Source organism: Mixophyes fleayi, chromosome 6 (genome assembly GCF_038048845.1).
Source record: "Mixophyes fleayi isolate aMixFle1 chromosome 6, aMixFle1.hap1, whole genome shotgun sequence".
Lineage (NCBI taxonomy): Eukaryota > Metazoa > Chordata > Amphibia > Anura > Limnodynastidae > Mixophyes > Mixophyes fleayi.
In genome coordinates this window covers 132,479,692-132,501,432 of record NC_134407.1, presented here as the reverse complement: position 1 = coordinate 132,501,432, position 21,741 = coordinate 132,479,692, and the positions used below count along the sequence as shown (strand labels likewise).

General features: G+C 41.4%; 2 protein-coding genes across 3 annotated transcripts in view; one reads left to right on the top strand and one right to left on the bottom strand.

Moving 5' to 3' along the window:
• Positions 1–473: 473 nt before the first annotated feature.
• Positions 474–2,962, bottom strand: TP53RK (TP53 regulating kinase). The gene is made up of 3 exons (XM_075215298.1): positions 2,877–2,962; positions 1,529–1,783; positions 474–1,033 (listed from the first exon to the last, which is right to left on the bottom strand). Exons 2-3 carry the CDS (start codon positions 1,761–1,763, stop codon positions 564–566), a joined length of 705 nt encoding a protein of 234 aa, XP_075071399.1. The 5' UTR covers positions 1,764–1,783; positions 2,877–2,962; the 3' UTR covers positions 474–563.
• An 861-nt stretch (positions 2,963–3,823) lies between these two features.
• SLC2A10 (solute carrier family 2 member 10) overlaps positions 3,824–21,741 on the top strand; it is a 34,873-nt gene continuing 16,955 nt past the window's right edge. Inside the window, exons 1-2 of one of the 2 annotated variants that reach the window (XM_075176448.1) lie at positions 3,824–4,465; positions 5,024–5,153. The gene's annotated coding sequence lies outside the window, so the exon portion shown is untranslated. Of the gene's footprint in view, positions 4,466–5,023; positions 5,154–17,059; positions 17,119–21,741 lie in introns of those variants that run through there. The other variant, XM_075176449.1, reaches the window with a different exon arrangement.

The following is a 21,741-nucleotide window of genomic DNA, read 5'->3' as shown; positions in this document are numbered from 1 at the left end:
GAGGCATCTTTTTTTGCAAACCCGACCTCCCTAGTGAACCCAGCCCAGTGGGGGTTTACCTACAATAGTGGCACCAGGCCAGGCTTGCAGGGCCTAGTGCTGGTAGTAGTAAATTCAGGGGGTCCCTAGGGTTAGTTAAGCTGTTTGTTAGAAGGGGTAGAACCCGTTGGTTTTTTTTTTAACATGTGTTGCTATATATTTATTTTTTTTACACTTATTTATGTCGATATTACAACCTTGTAGATATTATGACACTGTTGCCTGCCAATCCCATAATGTATGCAGTATATAGAGATTTATGGTCTGTGAACTCCTGTTTGAGGATAAGGAAATATTTCTTCAGACAGACACATGGATGGTCCATCCTTCAATTGAGGTCTGTACATTCACCACCCACATGGCAGAGCCTATAAGTACACTAAGCCCAATAAATGAAGACACTGTGATGGGTATCTGGAGCATAAAAAGGAAAATTAAAATTAATCAATATTTATTTTTTAACATATGAAGTATTTTCAACAAAACATCGTACACCGAAGAGTAATACCCAAAAATATATATAATTATCCCACCATGGACCTTTTCCTTCCCCTTAATCTGACATCTTCCAGTTTTTTTATTACAGGGCCTGATTTTTTAGATGCGGCAGCATAACTCTTGAGCAGAGCTTTGAACACGTCCTCTGTGTTGGGGTGTGTACTGAGAAAAGCCTTTTCTAGGACATAAAGGTCAACACCTTTGTCCTCTGGAAGACCAGAAATAAAACTCAAACCAAAATCAATAAGAACCATGTTCATCTCTAGATGTGGGGGCCGTAGTAGCATGTTTGAGGTGGTGAGGTCCCCGTGGATGACATCCTCGTCATGCATATGTGCCAAAATCTGACCTATGTTCTCTGCCAGGCTGTAGAGATTGCCTCCATCTTCCTGTGTGGACATAATATAGTCTCGGACTGTGACTGACTCTTCTATATCTTCCAGGTATATACAATTGGAAATGTAGTCAACAAAATAGACCACAGGTGCAGAAATACCTAAGAAAAAAATAAACCAGGAATATAATTACATTGAAAGTTCATGCATAAATGATAGTACGGAGTTTCAAGCTGTAACCACAAATATATTGACGTTTAACCAATGTTTATTTAAAGCATAAGATATCCTGGGAGGAAAGTTACAACTTGTTGTAGAGATTGGTGGATGGCACGTTATCGTCTTAATTGAATGTCAGAACAGCTCTGCTTACTTAGAAAGTAATTCAGGAGTAGCAATATTTCTGTTAAGGTCTGACCCACATACTAAACAGACTTCGATCAAGTGTGTGATGAAGTACATGTTTCACTATATTCCAAACCAATATTTTACACTTACAAGACAATCAGATCAAAGCACTTCCATGGTCATTGACTTTTCACTGCTCTCACCGTCTATTTGGAGGCACAACAAAATTTTCAAGGAGTCTCAATGCAATAAAATTGTAGCGGTTATCAAGCGTAATAAAGGAAGAGTGGAAAACAAAAAGTACTCACCTGCTTTTCTACACCTAAATATAGAGCGCACCTCTTGTGAGGTCCTCTTATGAGTCAGCTTCTCATCCAGAACTGGATGCCTATAAGTCTTGGGGAATCGCTCCTTCACCACAACTGCCTTCCCCAGGAGGCGACCCCGATACACCCGGGCCTCAGCCCCCTGTTTCACCAGTTGCAACCCCTCCAAATACTCCCGCGTTCGATTCCGGCTGCAGATCTCTGCCTCGCTTTCCATTGCATAAGTGATGCTAGCGGCTACGTAAAGAGCATAATAAATATGTTACATCACTTCACAGAGCGGATAAGACATGTTAATCAGATTTATATGGTTAAATAATTATACATATTCATATATATTATTTTGCAAATTTATTATTTGCACTCATATCTATATATTGTTTATATACTTCATATATGTATTATTATGCATACAATGGTTGGTTCATTAAACTATTTGGACCTAAATTATAAATACTTATCCAAATAAAGATGGCTCATTAGACTTTGGGAAAACATATTCCTATCCATACATTTGGTTTAAGGAACTAAGGTCACAATCTTGAAATGCCCATTAAGATATGTATGCATATATTTCAAATGTATACTCATATTTTACACTTCATGAACCTGCCCAACCATATGATCAAAATATACAATTGATTTATCTGGATATTTAAGTTCAAGGCATGGAAATCCATCTTTGTTCCATAACACAGTATTTACTAATAGCTAATACATAATATAAAATTCACAGTAGAGTAACCTTATATTACACTATTTTGCTACAATCCTAGTTCAATATATATATATATATATATATATATATATATATATATATATATTAAAACAAAAACTTTTAAATTTATAACAAGATGCTATCTACAAAATAATGACAAAACTTTGTGTACATGTATAATATATATCTATAATAAAAAATGGAGGTGGAAATGGCACTGTCCTCAAGCACGATCTAAAGGGATAGAGAACGCGAAAGAACGTCCACAAATACTCCCTGAACCATGCTCAGGTGGCTGCTATCCTTTGGATGCCAGTTGTTAGCTCAGATATTGTGGATCTTAAAAAGTAGAAATAGCACAGACATCTAATAGTACCGTATTTTTCTAAAGTGCTTTATTTAAGAGTGCTAAGTGAACTCGTAACAGAAGTAATAGTCAGGCTTATCTGTATTCATAGAATCCCGAGTTCTTCTGTATCTCTCCTTGTGGAATGATCACATGCATTCAGATCTCAGGGCAGTGTATGATAAAGGAACTACATAGTGTAATATGAATGGAACAACTTTAATAACAGAAGTAAATGAATCACAACATGAAGAACGTGAATATACCTGTTTAGCTTCTACGCACAATATCGCCAATTCGACGATTGTACTGCGCAAGAGCGACATCTTTCTGCACATCCGATTTTATGATACATTTTAGTATTGCATTAAGATTTGCGCATGCGTATTGGGCCCCCGAAGGCCGTTTTTGGGTAGATTTGTCTTCAGTGGCCATTTTAGTGGAGCTATTTGTAAAGCCTATATACAAACATACAGGCGGCCATATTTGTGTGGACGAATCCTAGATAAATACTATTGCGCAAACTCAGTTGGCTACGGCGGTCATTTTTTTTTTTTTATTATTTTTTTTTATAGATTAGCTAATGCAGGCATTTTAGTGCATCCTGTGGCAGATAATATTTAAATAGTAGGGGACTTCTTTTAGTGGACACAGTCTAATTCAATAAATATCAAAGTATAAAAGCTATTGTTAAAATAGTAAAAATCTGCTATACAACGCAGGAAATATTTATATACATATTATTTGTATAGAAGATATACAATTGAACTTCTAAAAGGTCACATTATTATACTATATATCAACTATGTACAAGAAAAGAAAATGGAAGTTTTCAAAATATATTGTAAACAGTAGAAACAAGGATTAGATAAATAAAAACGTTAAACAGACTTGCCAACTCTCCCGAAATATCCGGGAGACTCCCGCATTTTGCGAGAGTCTCCCGGGCTCCCGGGCGAGTGTGGCAATCCCCCGCATCTGGATAATTCTGCCCACTTCCTAGTGAAGTGGGCAGAATTAAGTCCCAAACGCCGCGATTCCCGGTGAATCGCGGCGTTTGGCCCCGCCCCCGCTGTCAAATGACGCATTTTGCGTCATCACGTCATGGGGGCAGGTCCAAAATGACGTCACTTGGAGCCCCCCCCCCCGTCACGCCCACCTCCTCTGCAGGCTCCCGGATTTCACCAACAGAAAGTTGGTAAGTATGACGTTAAAACAGAGTAAAAATTATATAATTCTCATATCACTCATTCGGGGTGGGGCGCGGATAAACCCAAACCATTTTACATTGAGATTCCATGACAATTAGAAACAATTGCATACTTCCCAACTCTCCCGATTTTGGATAGAATCTGAGTGGTTGCCAATGGCAGCACCTCCACTTTTCCTTTTTAGAAGGATTGCTAAATCTGCTCCTAAATGTCTGCAGGTATGCAATTGACAATCATGCTTTAGGGCAGCATCCTAATAGATTCTGCTACAGGTCAAAAAGCTGAAAAAAAGAACGCAATTTGAGTTACTGTGACATCACTGATCCCATCTCTGTGTATGAATCCACCAATACACTCGTGGGTATATTTACTATGTGGCGGTTCCATAAAACTGCACTTTTATTAAAGACAAAGCCCGTTGGATTTTTAATAAAATTACCGTTTGAAGAAAATGACTTCAAAGTGCTTGGAACATGCGGTTCTACGGAACCGCTGCATAGTATATATACCCCTTAGTGTATTTCTGTAAAGCAGGTCTGCCAAGTTGTTGCTCCCTTTGTGGCTCTTGGTTTAGAGAAGAAACTTCCTCCTTCCTCCTGGAAACTTGCTGCAGAGGAGTGACAGAGAGCACAGCGGTCATTTATGTAAGTGTAAACACTCCTGTGTTCATTATTCAGCTTAGTAATATATAATAATTATTGATATATATTTAAATAGTCGTTTCACTACATTATGTAATAGATTAAGTAAGATGATGTATAATGCCCTACAGGCAGAGGGTTAGCTCCTATAGCAACTGGCTTAGTATGATACAAGCAATTTTCATCAAACATCTGTTGCACTCTGCTATAAATGTCATCAGAAAACAGACAGTAAGTTGTAAGTGATCACCTAGTCTTTTAAGCCTTGCCTAATTAACATAAGAAATGCTGTTGCTATAGCTGCACTGCCCTTGAAATCCTTGTCAATAATCTGTTCAGATGTGACTGCTTTGTTACATGGTTAGCACTGTTTGTGTTTGTTAGTGCCCAGTGGTCCTTGGTTCTGAGGTGAATATTTTTCCTGTAAGCATCTCCCTACAGCTGTGACTGAGCAGTTGCAGTGATGCTTTAATGGCTGGCATGTGATTAAGCAGTTAATATTTTGGACTAATAAAAGGGGTCTGAAGATGTAAAATGTATTCTGTGTTGTGTATAAACTAGATCTTGGCGAATCGTCCATCTTTTGCCTGGAAAGTGGCGTCATCTATAAACTGCAGTTGCGGCTCATTACAATGAACCCAGAACGAAAACTCCTTCTATACACAGAAAAGACACAGAGCACCATGTAGCGGTATGTTTTCCATACATTGATTTGTTTTCCTACAAACTTTTTCTTTTTTCACTGTTTCTCCAAACATATTTGACGTGTGACATGCCAGGTTTTATATGTGAGATATATAATTGTGCATTATACAAAAAGTCAAATGTAAATGATAGTTATAGCGTAGTACAAAAATTGAGGAGAACATCTTTTTGGTATACTTGCTAAACTGCAGGTTTGAAAAAGTGGAGATGTTGCCTATAGCAACCAATCAGATTCAAGCTATCATTTATTTAGTAGATTCTACAAAATGATAGCTAGATTCTGATTGGTTGCTATAGACAACATCTCCACGTTTTAAAACCTGCAGTCTAGAAACTATACCCCCTGGTATCCAGAAAGGAAAAAGAACCAAATGATGATTTTACAGTTCATAAATTTTACAATTATTGAAAGGTTTTCCTCTGCCTCAAACTTACGTCACAACCTTTAAACTAGCCAAAGCAATGTACTTTATGTATTTATAGTGCTATTCATTAGGGGTGTGCACCGGACACTTTTAGTGTTTTGGGTTCTGATTAGCTTGAGGTTTTGGGTTCTGATTGGTTTTGCCAAAACACCCCACTAAAGGTTTTGGTTCTGATTTTGGGTTCTGATTTTTTTTAAAAAAAAAGCATAAAAAGTGCTAAAATCCATATTTATTTATTTTTTTCACTCCTACACTATTATTAACCTCAATAACATTCATTTCCACTAATTTCCAGTCTATTCTGAACACCTCACAATATTGTTTTTAGTCCAAAAGGTTGCATCAAGGTAGCTGGATGTCTAAGCTAAGCGACACAAGTGGGCGGCACAAACACGTGACCCATCTAGGAGTGGCACTGCAGTGGCAGACAGGATGGCAGTTTGCAAGAGTTTGCTAGAGGTGCATGATGGAATTGTCCTTGGGCCCTCCCACCCACCCTGATGTTGTTGAAATAGGACATTCGCACTTAAACCAATCAGGAACAGTGAACGTAGTTTAATCTCTGGTACTAATATTTCTGGACTGCAGGAACAGTGAACGTAGTTTAATCTCTGGTACAAATATTTCTGGACTGCAGGAACAGTGAACGTAGTTTAATCTCTAGTACTAATATTTCTGGACTGCAGGAACAGTGAACGTAGTTTAATCTCTGGTACTAATATTTCTGGACTGCAGGAACAGTGAACGTAGTTTAATCTCTGGTACTAATATTTCTGGACTGCAGGAATAGTGAACGTAGTTTAATCTCTGATACTAATATTTCTGGACTGCAGGAACAGTGAACGTAGTTTAATCTCTGGAACTAATATTTCTGGACTGCAGGAACAGTGAACGTAGTTTAATCTCTGGTACTAATATTTCTGGACTGCAGGAACAGTGAAGGTAGTTTAATCTCTGGTACTAATATTTCTGGACTGCAGGAACAGTGAACGTAGTTTAATCTCTGGTACTAATATTTCTGGACTGCAGTAACAGTGAAGGTAGTTTAATCTCTGGTACTAATATTTCTGGACTGCAGGAACAGTGAAGGTAGTTTAATCTCTGGTACTAATATTTCTGGACTGCAGGAACAGTGAAGGTGTCACGAGCCGCGGCGGTACTCACAGCCGCCGCGGCTCGCTTCTCATGCGCCCCAGCGTCCCGGCCGTCACCTTGACGACCGGGACGTCATTTCCTCTTCCTGTCCGGCCGTTACCAGGGCAACGGCCAGACGCTAGTACACTAGCGCTGCGTCCCGGCGGTGCTGGTAGCCGGGCGCATGCGCATAGCAGGCAGCCTGTGGGCTGATTAGGCTTATTAACAGGCATTAGCCTGCAACTGTGTAGGTCAGGGGCAAGCCCTGATTGGCCCTGCTGGATACTAGTAAATTAGCCTGCAGGAGTGTGTTCAACTGCTGATTGGTCTGTGTCTGTACTTAAGGCAATGAGGTCTGCTGCCTCATTGCCGGTTATAGCTTCTGTGCTCCAGTCTGCTGACCTGCTTGTTCCAGTTCCTGTATCCTGTATCTACGTTTGACTTCCCGTGTATGACCCTTGGTTTCGTATTGGACTTCGCTTGTGTTTCCTGTGACCCTGATCCTTGGCTTGTTTACCCGTTCTGCTACTTTGCCTGTGACCTCTGACCTCAGCTTGTTCATCATTACTGTTACCTGCTGCCGGCCTTTGACCTCTGCGTGGACCTGACTCTTCTTGCCTGGGTTCTCCCCAGCCGGTACACACTTCACGACCCTCTGTCAGTCTGCAGCCCAGTCTGTCCCCACCATCAGGGGCTCCAGTGAACACCTGACTGGCAGAGTAGACTCCGGGTTGTGTTGTGCCGGCTGGAGGGGTTCCTAACATTATAACCGGCCCACTCACGGAGACAAGATTAGGATGGATGCAAGTGGATCCACACCGTCTCCGGCACAAACCATAGCAGGCCATGTTGAGTCTTTGTATCAGATGATGCAGGGATTGGCTGAGCGTATGTCTGTTCAAGAAGAAGCCACAAAAGCTTCACAACCTCCTCCAGGTCCCATCTGTGAGCCCAAAATGAATTTACCGGATCGGTTCTCCGGAGATAGAACCTTGTTTCGGAACTTCAGGGAGAGCTGCAAGCTCTATTTTCGTATGAGACCCCGCTCCTCCGGTTCAGAGCAGCAACGAGTTGGGATTATTATTTCCCTTCTACAGGGTGACCCCCAGTCCTGGGCGTTTTCTTTGCCACAGACCAGTCCGGCCATGCAGTCCGTAGACTCCTTCTTTGAGGTATTGGGTTTACTGTATGATGACCCGGATCGAGTGGCCTCCGCAGAAGCTCATCTACGGTCCTTGAAACAAGGCCGACGGTCAGCAGAAGAATACTGCGCGGAATTCCGTAGATGGTCACCTGACAGTGGATGGAACGACCCTGCCTTACGTAGTCAGTTCCGTGTCGGCCTATCTGAACAGATTAAAGATTCGCTGGTGCAATACCCGTCTCCTAGCTCTCTGGAGGATCTGATGCACCTCTCCATTAAAATTGACAGGAGATATAAAGAGCGGAAAACTGAAAAGGAAACGTCATCTCCTCCATCCGCCTTCGTTCCTATCTCCCAGGATGGTGAGGAACCAATGCAATTGGGAGCATACCGTCTTTCCTCTGAGGAAAGAGACAGGAGACGGTCACAAGGCTTATGTTTATATTGTGGCGCAAGAGGCCACTTCTCCCGTTCTTGCCCAAACAAGTCGGGAAACGAGCATGCCTAGGGAACGAGGGGAGAGTTCACTTAGGTCTACAAATTGTCTCCCAAAAAAATGCGGTATTGGTTCCTGCACAGCTCACGTTCAGTGCTTGTTCTGTGGGTCTGGCGGCCTTCATTGATAGTGGAGCTGCAGGTAACTTCCTGGACTTCGAGTTTGCCCGCTCTGCTGGAATTCCGCGGGTTAAACTCAAATCCGCCATCACGGTATGTGGCTTAGATGGTGCTCCATTGCCAGGCGGTAAGGTTACCTGGGAGACCCCGCTACTACAATTGAGGATTGGGGCTCTCCACTCCGAATCTATAGTCTTTCGTCTCATTGAATGCCCGTCAGTGCCTTTGATTCTAGGTCATCCTTGGCTATCCTGTCATAACCCTGTCATAGATTGGGCAAAAGGAGAGATTGTCCAGTGGAGCTCTCATTGTTCACAGTCCTGTTTGACAGTACCTCTACGTGTGGTTCGGTCCATTCCGGAGCAGCTTCCCTCCCAGTATCATGACTTCTGGGATGTCTTCTCTAAAAAGGCTGCTGATATTCTACCACCGCACCGGGAGTTCGACTGTGCCATCGAGTTAATTCCAGGTACTAAACTACCCAAGGGACGTTTGTATTCTCTCTCCGGTCCAGAGACCAAATCCATGCAGGAGTACATTGATGAAAATCTGGAGAAAGGCTTCATCAGGCCATCTAAGTCTCCAGTAGGGGCTGGGTGCTTCTTTGTGTCCAAGAAGGACGGTGGACTCAGACCATGTATCGATTATCGGGGACTGAATATGATTACGGTTAAAAACACCTATCCGCTTCCTCTCATCTCTGTACTCTTTGATCAATTAAGAGGAGCAACGGTCTTCACAAAAATCGACCTTCGTGGTGCTTATAACCTCATACGCATTAGAGCAGGTGATGAGTGGAAGACGGCGTTCAACACGCTCTCGGGCCACTACGAATACTTGGTCATGCCGTTTGGCCTTAGTAACGCTCCTGCTGTGTTCCAGGATTTGATTAATGAGGTGTTACGTGAGTTCCTGGGACACTTTGTTGTTGTCTACTTAGATGACATTCTCATATATTCCAATTCATTGCCGGCACATCGGAGTCATGTCAGACAAGTCCTACAGAAACTACGGGAACATCATCTCTACGCGAAACTCGAAAAATGTGAGTTTGAGGTTAAGAAGGTATCCTTTCTTGGCTATATAATCTCTTCAGAGGGTTTCTCCATGGACCCCACCAAGGTCCAGGCAATCCTGGATTGGGTACAACCCAATAACCTCAAGGCGGTCCAGAGATTCCTAGGATTCGCCAATTATTACAGGAGATTTATTGGCGGTTTTGCTGACATCGTGGCTCCTATCGTTTCCTTGACCCGCAAAGGGGGTGATCCGGCTGTTTGGTCACGGCAAGCAATAAATGCATTTAAAACCTTAAAGGAAGCTTTTGTGTCCGCTCAGGTCCTTAGACACCCGGACCCAAAGGTACCATTTATTCTCGAGGTAGATGCTTCTGACGTCGGTGCTGGAGTTATCTTGTCACAAAAGGATCCTCAGACTCACCGCTTGCATCCATGTGCCTTTTTTTCCCGCCAATTCTCCTCAGCAGAGACCAATTATGACGTGGGAAATCGAGAATTACTAGCAATTAAATGGGCCTTTGAGGAATGGCGACACTGGTTGGAAGGCGCTGCACACCAGATCTCCGTTATAACGGATCATAAGAATCTGCAGTATATTCAGTCAGCTAAACGCCTAAACCCCCGTCAGGCTCGGTGGTCACTGTTCTTCACCCGATTTAACTTTATTATCACTTATCGTCCTGGTTCTAAAAATATTCAAGCAGACGCTCTGTCTAGAAGTTTTCTGGCACATCATGCCCCAGTCACTAACCCAGAGCCTATTGTTCCTGTATCCATGGTCCATGCCGGATTAACTCAAGATCTGAGCTGTACCTTACAAAGGTTTCAGAAGTTGGCTCCTGACAACACTCCGGTAGGACGGTTGTTTGTCCCAGTTCATTTAAGGAAGACAGTTCTTGCTGAAACACACAACAGTCGGACTGCTGGACATCCTGGCATCTACAAAACACTAGAGATACTTTCCCGTACTGTATGGTGGCCGTCTCTGTCTGCTGACGTCAAGAGTCACGTCCGGTCCTGTGAAGTTTGTGCCAGGAACAAAGTTCCCAGGACTCGCCCGGTAGGTCAGTTAGTTCCGTTGGCCGCCCCTGGTAAACCTTGGACACATCCGTCCATGGACTTTATAGTCGATCTGCCACCCTCTGCGGGACACAATACCATTTGGGTCGTGGTAGACCGGTTCAGCAAGATGGCGCATTTCATTCCACTCACTAGGCTTCCTACTGCTCGAGATTTGGCAATCTTGTTCATTCAACACATTTTCCGCCTCCATGGACTCCCTACAGACATCGTCTCCGACCGGGGTTCCCAGTTCATAGCGCAGTTCTGGAGATCATTCTGTACCCTCCTGGGAATCAAGGTCAGTTTATCATCTGCATACCACCCTCAGTCAAATGGGCAGACTGAAAGGGTTAACCAGTCCTTGGAGAAGTTCTTGCGATGCTACATATCTGAGTTCCATGACAACTGGTCCTCCTTGTTGCCCTGGGCAGAATTTGCCTGTAACAACTCCTGTCACTCATCCACGAAAACCTCTCCGTTCTTTTGCAATTATGGTTTCCACCCCAGATCTAACTCTTTGTATTCACTCCAGTCCGTTGGTATTCAGGAGATCCGTTCCACTGCCAGGGATCTCAGAGTTGTCTGGAAGAAAGTACATTCATCTTTAAAACAAGCCTCACTTGTTGCAAAAATTTTTTCGGACCGACACCGTACCCCCTGCTCTCTTAAGGTTGGCCAGAAAGTCTGGCTGTCTACAAAAAATATCAGGCTGAAGCAACCTTGCAAGAAGTTGGGCCCTAAATTCATCGGGCCGTTTCCCATCATCAAGCAGGTGAACTCTGTTGCATTTAGGTTAAAAATTCCGGGCTCGTTAAGAATTCCAAACACATTTCATTGTTCTCTGTTAAAACCAGTTCTTTATCCAGCTCAAGCCCAGTCTTCAGGCAAGCCACAGAGGTACAGTGTTCAGAAAATCTTGGATTCCAAAAAAGTGCAAGGACAGGTGCACTTTTTGGTACAGTGGAGGAACCGCGGGTTAGAAGAACGATCTTGGGTTCCGCGGAGACAACTCCATGCTCCCAAACAATTGAAGGAATTCTTCAGGAAATTTCCAAGAAAACCTGGGTGTCGGGGTCCCTTGACCCCTCCTCAAGGGGGGGGTACTGTCACGAGCCGCGGCGGTACTCACAGCCGCCGCGGCTCGCTTCTCATGCGCCCCAGCGTCCCGGCCGTCACCTTGACGACCGGGACGTCATTTCCTCTTCCTGTCCGGCCGTTACCAGGGCAACGGCCAGACGCTAGTACACTAGCGCTGCGTCCCGGCGGTGCTGGTAGCCGGGCGCATGCGCATAGCAGGCAGCCTGTGGGCTGATTAGGCTTATTAACAGGCATTAGCCTGCAACTGTGTAGGTCAGGGGCAAGCCCTGATTGGCCCTGCTGGATACTAGTAAATTAGCCTGCAGGAGTGTGTTCAACTGCTGATTGGTCTGTGTCTGTACTTAAGGCAATGAGGTCTGCTGCCTCATTGCCGGTTATAGCTTCTGTGCTCCAGTCTGCTGACCTGCTTGTTCCAGTTCCTGTATCCTGTATCTACGTTTGACTTCCCGTGTATGACCCTTGGCTTCGTATTGGACTTCGCTTGTGTTTCCTGTGACCCTGATCCTTGGCTTGTTTACCCGTTCTGCTACTTTGCCTGTGACCTCTGACCTCAGCTTGTTCATCATTACTGTTACCTGCTGCCGGCCTTTGACCTCTGCGTGGACCTGACTCTTCTTGCCTGGGTTCTCCCCAGCCGGTACACACTTCACGACCCTCTGTCAGTCTGCAGCCCAGTCTGTCCCCACCATCAGGGGCTCCAGTGAACACCTGACTGGCAGAGTAGACTCCGGGTTGTGTTGTGCCGGCTGGAGGGGTTCCTAACAGAAGGTAGTTTAATCTCTGGTACTAATATTTCTGGACTGCAGGAACAGTGAACGTAGTTTAATCTCTGGTACTAATATTTCTGGACTGCAGGAACAGTGAACGTAGTTTAATCTCTGGTACTAATATTTCTGGACTGCAGGAACAGTGAACGTAGTTTAATATCTGGTACTAATATTTCTGGACTGCAGGAACAGTGAACGTAGTTTAAACTCTGGTACTAATATTTCTGGACTGCAGGAACAGTGAACATATTTATATATTGCAGTACTAATATTTCTGGACTGCAGGAACAGTGAACGTATTTATATATTGCAAGACTAATATTTCTGGACTGCAGGAACAGTGAACGTATTTATATATTGCAGTACTAACATTTCTGGACTGCAGGAACAGTGAACGTATTTATATATTGCAGTACTAATATTTCTGGACTGCAGGAACAGTGAACGTATTTATATATTGCAGTACTAATATTTCTGGACTGCAGGAACAGTGAACGTATTTATATATTGCAGTAGAATTTTTTTTAGACTTTTTTTAATATTTTTTTTAATATTTTTTTAAAATTATTTTTGTATAAATTTTTTTATTTATTTTTTTATGATTTTTTAATAATTTTAAAATAACTATGGACTTAGCAGAACAAAGCACAGGACACAGCACCACTGGACTCAGCAGGACAGAGCACTGGACAAAGCACCATTGGACTCAGCAGGACAGAGCACAGGACAAAAGCACCACTGGACTTATCAGCAGGACAGAGCACAGGACAAAGTAAAAACTGGATTAAGCAGGACAGAGTGAAAGGACACAGCAGCACCACTACAATACAACCTCCCTCTTCCCTGATCTGAGCCCGACTGAAGATGGCAGCCGCAAGCGGGGAATTTATACAAACCAAGTCTCACGAGATCCGACGCAGGTATTTGGCGTCATAGCCTCGGTTTCATTTTTTATCACCGCCGGAAATACCCGAACAGTGCTCGGATCGCCGTCGGATCCGCACTGTTCGGGTGGGCTTGGATTGCGCTAATCCGAGCCCGCTCATCTCTACTATTTATGTCCCTTAGGACACTTTTACATGCAAATTCATGTAAAATACAAGTTACTGTATACAGTTAAATGCACAAATATGCAATTTTGTAAGTATTTTTTTTAGAACACTAAAGGCTAGCATGTTATGCTGGCACTTAATATTTCCCAGTAGCTGGAAATCCACATGTTGCTGATGCTTGCTCCATATGTTTTATGACAGTACTGCACAGCCTTTTTTAGTTGGTAACCCAAGTGTCAGTCTGGCATTGTTCTGTGACCACAGGTGTTAGTGTGACATTGTTCTAAGGATTGTGTGGAATTGTTCTGTGATCATGAGTGTTAAGCTAGGTACACACTACAGAATTTTCTACCAACTTTTTATGCCGATCAATTTTACATGCGATCGATGTTCCGATTGCTCGGTCCATGGACTGCATACACACTAGACTTGTTTAGGACGATAAAGGGAAGAGCGGACGTCCCTTTAGCGACTTTTTACAGCCATGTTGTCGTGAGCAATAACTGTAATTTCGTACTCACTGTTGTTGATCAGTCGGAAGTTTATACACACTACACAACGGAAACGAGATTGGAACGAAAATATTAAACGGTACGACCAACCAAATGAGGCAACAATCGTCCATTTGGGCAGACTTTTGACCATTGTGTCACTGCACACACTGACCCGACTTTTGAACGAGCGGTCGTATGTCGGCTGATTTAGCCGATTATTGGATGAAAACTGTGTAGTGTGTACCTAGCTTAAGTCAGTGTATCATTGTTCTGTGACCACATGTGTCAGTGTACCATTGTTCTGGAACCCTGAGTTTCAGTGTGGTGCTGGTATGGGAACTTTGAGGTCAGTGTGCCATTGTTTTGGGACCCTTAGTGTCAGCATGACCATATTCTGTGACCAATGGGCTTGATTCATTAAGAAAAATAAAGCAAAAAATTAGTAACTTCTCACCCGGGCAAAACCATGTTGCATTGGAGGGGGTGGTAAATTTAAAATGTGGAGATAGATTTATAGTTAGGATGGGGCATGTCCTAGATTAACTTTAAATTTCAGTGTACAAATAAAGCTATCAAGTATTTGTGCACTACATGAAAAAACAGCCAGTATTTAACTTATGTCTAAAATAAACTAATTTGTACCCCTTGCATTGTAACATGGTTTTGTCCAGGAGAAAATATTTTGTCTTACTTTCTTTAATGAATCAAGCCCCATATGTGTAAGAGTGGAAATGTTCAGTACAACACCTGACAGAGTGCCATTGTTCTGGGACCCCTGTGTGTCAGTATGGCAATCTTCGGTAACCTTAAATGTTAGTGTGCCATTGTTCTGGGACCGTGACTGTCAGTGTGGCATTGTGATGTATAAAATTGACCTGTTAGGGCGCTCTACTAAGGTATGCAGCCGAATAAATATATGTAGAGCAGGGTTTCCCAAACCCAGTCCTCAGGGCGCCCCAACAGTGCAGGTTTTCCATATCTCCTTGCTGGAGCACAGGTGTATTCATTACTGACTGACACATTGTAACAGATCCACAGGTGGTCCTAATTATGTCACATGTGATCCAGAAAACCTGCACTGTTAGGCAGCCCTGAGGACTGGGTTTGGGAAACCCTGATAGAGAAAAACCACAACCTTCTCTATGTTAAACTTCATATATAGAAAAAAAAACTTATACATACATCAGGCATTTCCTTCATACATTAGGGTAAAGTACAGTATCTACAACAGTCTCCACAAATGTCCAATATTGTAAGATACTAATCGGGTAGAATCTGCAGAAAATACATTCATATAAGAAAGTACATCTCTTCCACCTTGTGCATTACAAGTAAATTCCCACGTGACACCCGTGATCTTCACACTCGTGGCCCCTAAGGGTATATGCTTACAGGACGAATAAGATGTTCAAGCCTTTATCTATGCTGTTCCTTATGCAGATCGATCCTCAGATAATAATTCAATCCAGACCGTATACCCAAAAATACCAAAAATAGACAGATCTAGTGTATTACATTTTAATAAAACGATAAAAAAAAGCAAAGGACTTCTCATAAGCCCCAAAATAACATAAAAACAGACTTCACAGAAATCTGCCACTATGTTGATAAAGCAATAACTATTTACAGACCAAAAATTGATACATATAAGTGAGCACTAGATCTGTCTATTTTTGGGTATACGGTCTGGATTGAATTATTATCTGAGGATCGATCTGCATAAGGAACAGCATAGATAAAGGCTTGAACATCTTATTCGTCCTGTAAGCCCTTAGGGGCCACGAGTGTGAAGATCACGGGTGTCATGTGGTTATTTACTTGTAATGCACAAGGTGGAAGAGATGTAAAAGATATGTACTTTCTTATATAAAACAACAGTAGTACACTATGCCATGAATGTATTTTCTGCAGATTCTACCCGATCAGTATCTTACAATATTGGACATTTGTGGAGACTGTTGAAGATACTGTACTTTACCCTAATGTATGAAGGGAGCGCCTGATGTATGTATAAGGTTTATTTTTTATATATATGTCAGTGTGGCATTGTTTTGGAAACCTTAATGTCCATGTGCCATTGTTCTGGGAACCTCAGTGTCAGTATGACAATGTTCTATAAACATAGGTATAATTGATCCATTCTTCTTGTATCCTTCATGTTAGTCTGACATTGTTTTGGGTTCCCAAGTGTCAGTCTAGCTTTGTTATGGGACCCGGAGTGTCAGTGTGGCATTGTTCTCAGAACCCTGAGTGCTAGTATGACATTGTTCTGAGACCTTAAGTGTCATTGTGAATTGTTCCAGGAACCTCAACGAGATGGTTTCTAATGTAAAATATTGCATATATAGCCATCATGCGATCCCCAAATCAAATTCTACAACCCCACTTGAAGTTCCGGCCCACAGACTGCTCTAATGCACGAGTTGGCCAATCAGAGCATGTGTTAGAGTACAGTCAAACCTCACAATGGAGTGAAATGCTGCCAATCTGAGGAATAAAAACAGCAACATCTCACAAACTAAAGCTTATTAACAAGAAACAAAGTATAGCATCCAAACAGCAATTAGCTTTGATTTCTGTAGAGCAATAATGCTTTCCAAGACTTCACCTGCGGTCCCTAGCTCCTTCCTGCTTTATTATTAGATTTGTGTATTATAACTTTTAGTACTTGTTTAAAATTTTATTATTACATATAGGTGTCTCTTTCTTTGATTAAATATATTGTCTTTTTTTAAATTAAATAAATTAAATGCATTGTTTACCTTATTACTAAGCCAAGGTTAGAGGGCTGCCCATGCGGCCCTGAAGTGTATAAGGTTGCTATTATTGTTCTTTAGCAAGTTGGACAATAAAAATATACGTCTGGTTATTTGTTTTGGATTTATGCACATTTTTTTTCTTTAGCAAATAGTTTCCAGTTTTGTCAATTCTAGTGTAAAAAAAAATGGGTAACTATTCTGGCACATTAGCAGGCTGCTAGAGGTATGCAGGAGGCTGGATCACAGCTGCAAGGATACAACAGAAAGTTAAAAAGTTTTTTTTTCCTCTGCCACGTCCTCCTCCCAACTTCCTGAAGAGTGATCCCTCCTCCAGCCTGCAGCTGTGTGTTCTGGGTTGATAATCCTGAGAAAGTGCCAGCTAGTAAGTACAGATCACCTGTGTTTACTTTAGGAGATTCTTCCATGTATCTGTCACAAATTTATAATCTGTGAGTTTGTATTTCATGATGTGATCATTCCTGCTTCAGGTAGTGAAATTGCTTAATGTAGCAATTATTTGTATCACTGTGTAATTAGTACATATTTTATATACTATGGTGAGAGGGTCACTTAGACAGGGATTATGAATGTTATAATACTTTTCATAAATGTATACTTACATTTTCCATACCACCACTTTTAAATTTTTACTGATATAATGTCAAACTAACAATGACCAATACAAATTAACTAACCAAATTGCTTAAAATAGAGAATTAAGTGGCAATTTAAGCAATTTACAGAACGCTACGACCGTGTGTTTGCGTAGTTTTTACTCTTCTTAAAAATTGCATGATGCAGTTAATCTTGTGAGATCACAAGACTAAAACTGTTCATGTAGTTAAGCCCTAATATCACAATTATTACACAGTCAGGGGTTTAAGAATGAAAGATGAATTCCTGTAACTGACTGTGGGCAGATAGTGAAGGGGTTAATGTAGCTTTGCTGACATATCAGGTGACCATTTGCCATAGCCAGGTCCTCTACTGTTGACTATGTCCTGTACTAAAAGGGATTTACATCGTAGAGAGAACTGGAGTACAGTCTGTCGGCATAAAGATGTTTTTTTTTTTGTTTTTTTTTAAATCTCCCGCAAAACTGTCAGAAATTGTGTTATTTCAGGAGGCCAATCTGTGTTGGGGAGTAGGTCCATGATTATCTGTGCTCCTGCAACAGATGGGGAATTGCGTAACTTTTCTTCTATTTCTGTATTTGTCTTTTATAATTTTTGTAAGAAACTCAATTGCATAATTTTATATTACCGTGTGTCACAGATTGATCACTAAAGAGACAAACATACAATTATTTTTCACATTTAGTTTGCCACAATAATATTTTTTTTTCCATTAGTAAATTTCCAGACTGATTCTACTTGGTCCTGATGTATTAAATTATCAACCAGTTTGTCAAGAAACTACTCCTCTAACTTTAACCTGTCACAAACCGCACTCCGTGCACTTGCAACTTGGAAGCAACTATAAGGGGCTGCATGTAATTCCAGCACTTAATCTTACACTCATCTTTTCCCTAGTCTACAGATTTAATTTACAGATCTATTTTACTAGCACACACTCCTATATCTGTTTATAAGCCTGTAACTTAATTAGTCAATTGTGCAGACTCCGAGTTCTGATAGCTAAAAGAGTTAACACTTCCACATTTGCATTTAAAGGCTTAACACAGCCAACCAATCTTTCTCTTGTAAACAGGCTATGGATTTGTTTAGAGCAGGGGTGTCCAACCTTTTAGCTTTCCTGGGCCACATTGGAAGACAACGAGTTGGTTTGGGCCGCACATAATATACACTAACAATAACGATAGCTGATCATCCAAAAAACCATAGAAAACATAGTTAACATATATATATGAGAAAAAAAGTAAGATATATATATATATATATATATATATATATATATATATATATATAATCACTTTATTTTCAAATCCCCCTATACTTACCTTTCAATCGCCCTGTTCAAAAAATCCTCTCTAGTTATTATACTATAATCACTTTTTGTATTGTTTCGATGCAATATCAATAAAGTGCATTTAAGCCAGGCATTGTATATCAGGGTGCCCTGACCAGGCCTGCGGTACCTGACATATACATCACTGTGACCCCAAATTGTGACCTGTTTTGCTAATTACACCACTATGTTAGTTAAGGGATAACAACTTATAATGGGCCAAAGAGAATAATATATAATGCCCCATTAGTATTACAAGTAGAAGTATGTAGCAGGGAGATAAGGTCCATGATGCTCCAGAACCAGGTGACTTTTATTCACTGGTCAGCGTCCCTTGAAATAATAAAAAAAATCCCCCTTAACTTACCTTTTAATCGGCTTGTTCTCCTGTCCTCTTCTCTTCTTTTCTCCAATTCTGTGCTGCTGATTGTTCTTCTCACGCGGGTGACTCCTCTGTGCTGCGCTCCGCAATGGATGTTGGGCGTGATGACATCACGCCCGACATTCACTGCGAGCACCGCACGGAGGAGGAGACAAGGGGAGGGAGCCGGAGTACCAGCTGACGTGACCGTGTGACTGCAAGGTAAGTATTTTCTTTTCTTTTTTTTGCAGGATTTTTTTTTTTCCATTAACAGTGCTGCCCCCTTGCCACAACCAAAACTCCTTCTGGGCCACATTTACAGGCGTGCTGGGCCGCATGTGGCCCGCGGGCCGCTGGTTGGACAACCCTGGTTTAGAGCAATACACAACTCATTACATTGAAATTTAATATACGAAAAAAAGGGGTACAGTACTTAAAGTATATAAAAGCAATTATTAAAGATGACATACCATAGAGCAAAAACAATTATAAAATAAAACTACAATTAGTATATTTGGTGTCTGGGATTGACAGGAAAGAGGGACAGCTTACAATTTGATTATGTTCCCAAAAGACTGACCATAATTATTGGTGACCTGGTCTTTTAAAGACTGCTTCTGTTCTCACCCCTGCCGGTGTTATTGTTTGCAGGGCTGCAAGGAGAGCGCAAAAGCCGCCCTTCAATTTGCCCATGTAGCTCCCGGTATTTATGAATGCGGTACTGACACAGGACAGCATAGCATTTCACCTGCTGGTAAAGAAGATGAAAGGGTGCCCGAGTCCCTGTAGCGTTGTGATGCTGTCAGTGGAGATGAGTTGAGAGAAGCCGGTTAGGCACAGAATAAAGCAGCAGCGGGAATGATGAGAGGGTGGTGGTGCCAGTGTTCTCTCGTGCCCAGAGCACTAAAATATCTAGGTGATGGTCTGTGATTGGTCAGCTAGACTGATGACAGAACTTTACAACCTCACCTTTTCAAGTCGCTTGTTAACCCCCAATGTTTTTAAGTAGCAGATTTTTTTCTGGCGCATGTCATACCAACCCAATTTTATCATAAATCAATCCAGTATAAAAGTCACCAATGTATAGATATCAAATACGGCTATATAAAGTTGTTCAGTTGAACTGCAAATCATTTCATGCATGACAGACAGCTTTATTTAACGTATGGGTTGCCATTCATCTTCCTAATTAGGAATATTGATTACTATTAATATCAATTATAGGAGGAAAATTTAGGAGAAATTAGTTTTTTCTTATATAAGTTATAAGGACAGCCATGTTCTGCCATACCACATGTCCCCTTTGTGTGTCCATGGCTGTGCCCTGATGACTTATTAGGTGCAAAAAATTACTCCAGTGACAGGACATACCCACGCCAAAGGCTATTTGAAGCTTTATTCTTCCCCCGCCCCCCCTAGTGGTGACAAATATTTCTCATAGTTCCAGTGCAAATAAATACCCTTGTGGGTAGTGGCACATAGTGTCACAGAATAACACAGGCAAATTTATTCCTTATATCACATTTATACATTCATATATTGTTGACTAACTCGGGATTTGGATTATAATCCTGACAATAAATAATTCAACACAATGTCACAATGATTAGCACTTGTGTCACAATCAGCACTCACCAGAGCCTGCGTAACGTGTATGTGTGACAAGGTGTTAATAACCGTAAAAGAATCTGGTATGTCTAGCAATGATTAAAATTACCTTTTTATAGCACATACTTACAATTAATTTAAAAATTCTGCTACCACCAGGTTTGTTTCAAGAGCTGATCTCTTACAAGAAGCCTTGGTTACTCCCAGACTTATCTCAAACTACAATCAAAACTTAACATCAACCAGAACTTTCATTAAGTAAACAATACCCTGTATTTCAGTTGTGTAGCACTATATATGGCCAAGCTTAATCAGCACATTTGTTAAGAACACAAAAGCAGAGTGATATTAAATTGAATATGCAGCAAAATAGCTACTTTCTTAGTTGACCTTATAGTTTTGACTATGTGCTTTGAATTCCATATGGATAGTCATAAGTTTGTATTTGATAAATGATATGATAACTGTGCTATGGAGGTGCTCAGTCCACTAGCTTTAACCCCACTGATATTACACAGGACTTAAGGAACAGTAGGCTATGGCAAATTGTAAATGATATCTCAACAAAGCTAAAGTATCCCCTTCGTTACCTATTCACAATAAGTTCAGAAATGACACAAAATGCATATTTTAGGTATTTTTAACCCCTGACTATAACTATGATGACAAGTTTTTATTTTCTTCTTCTGCATATTACAGGTGGCATTATGGCATAATATAAAGGAACTCACTGCAGCACTTGCTGATTAACTTATTCAGAAGTCAATAAGCAAGAAAAATTGGTGATAGGATTGAATAACAGCATTTTCTGATAGGAGATTAGAAATGCCTATCATGATATACAGTCATGTTATCGGTTAATAAATACTCACAATTTTGAAGAGGATATATTGCTTAGGCTAGGTCCACAATGAAGCTTTTTTATCCAATAATCGTGTCAATCAGCTGACATAAGACTGTTCAGTCGAATGTCGCGTTAGTGTGTAGACTCACATGATGGTTAAAAGACGTCTCAAAATGCCAATTGTCGATTCTTTTGGTTGGTCGTACTGTTTAATAAACTCGTTC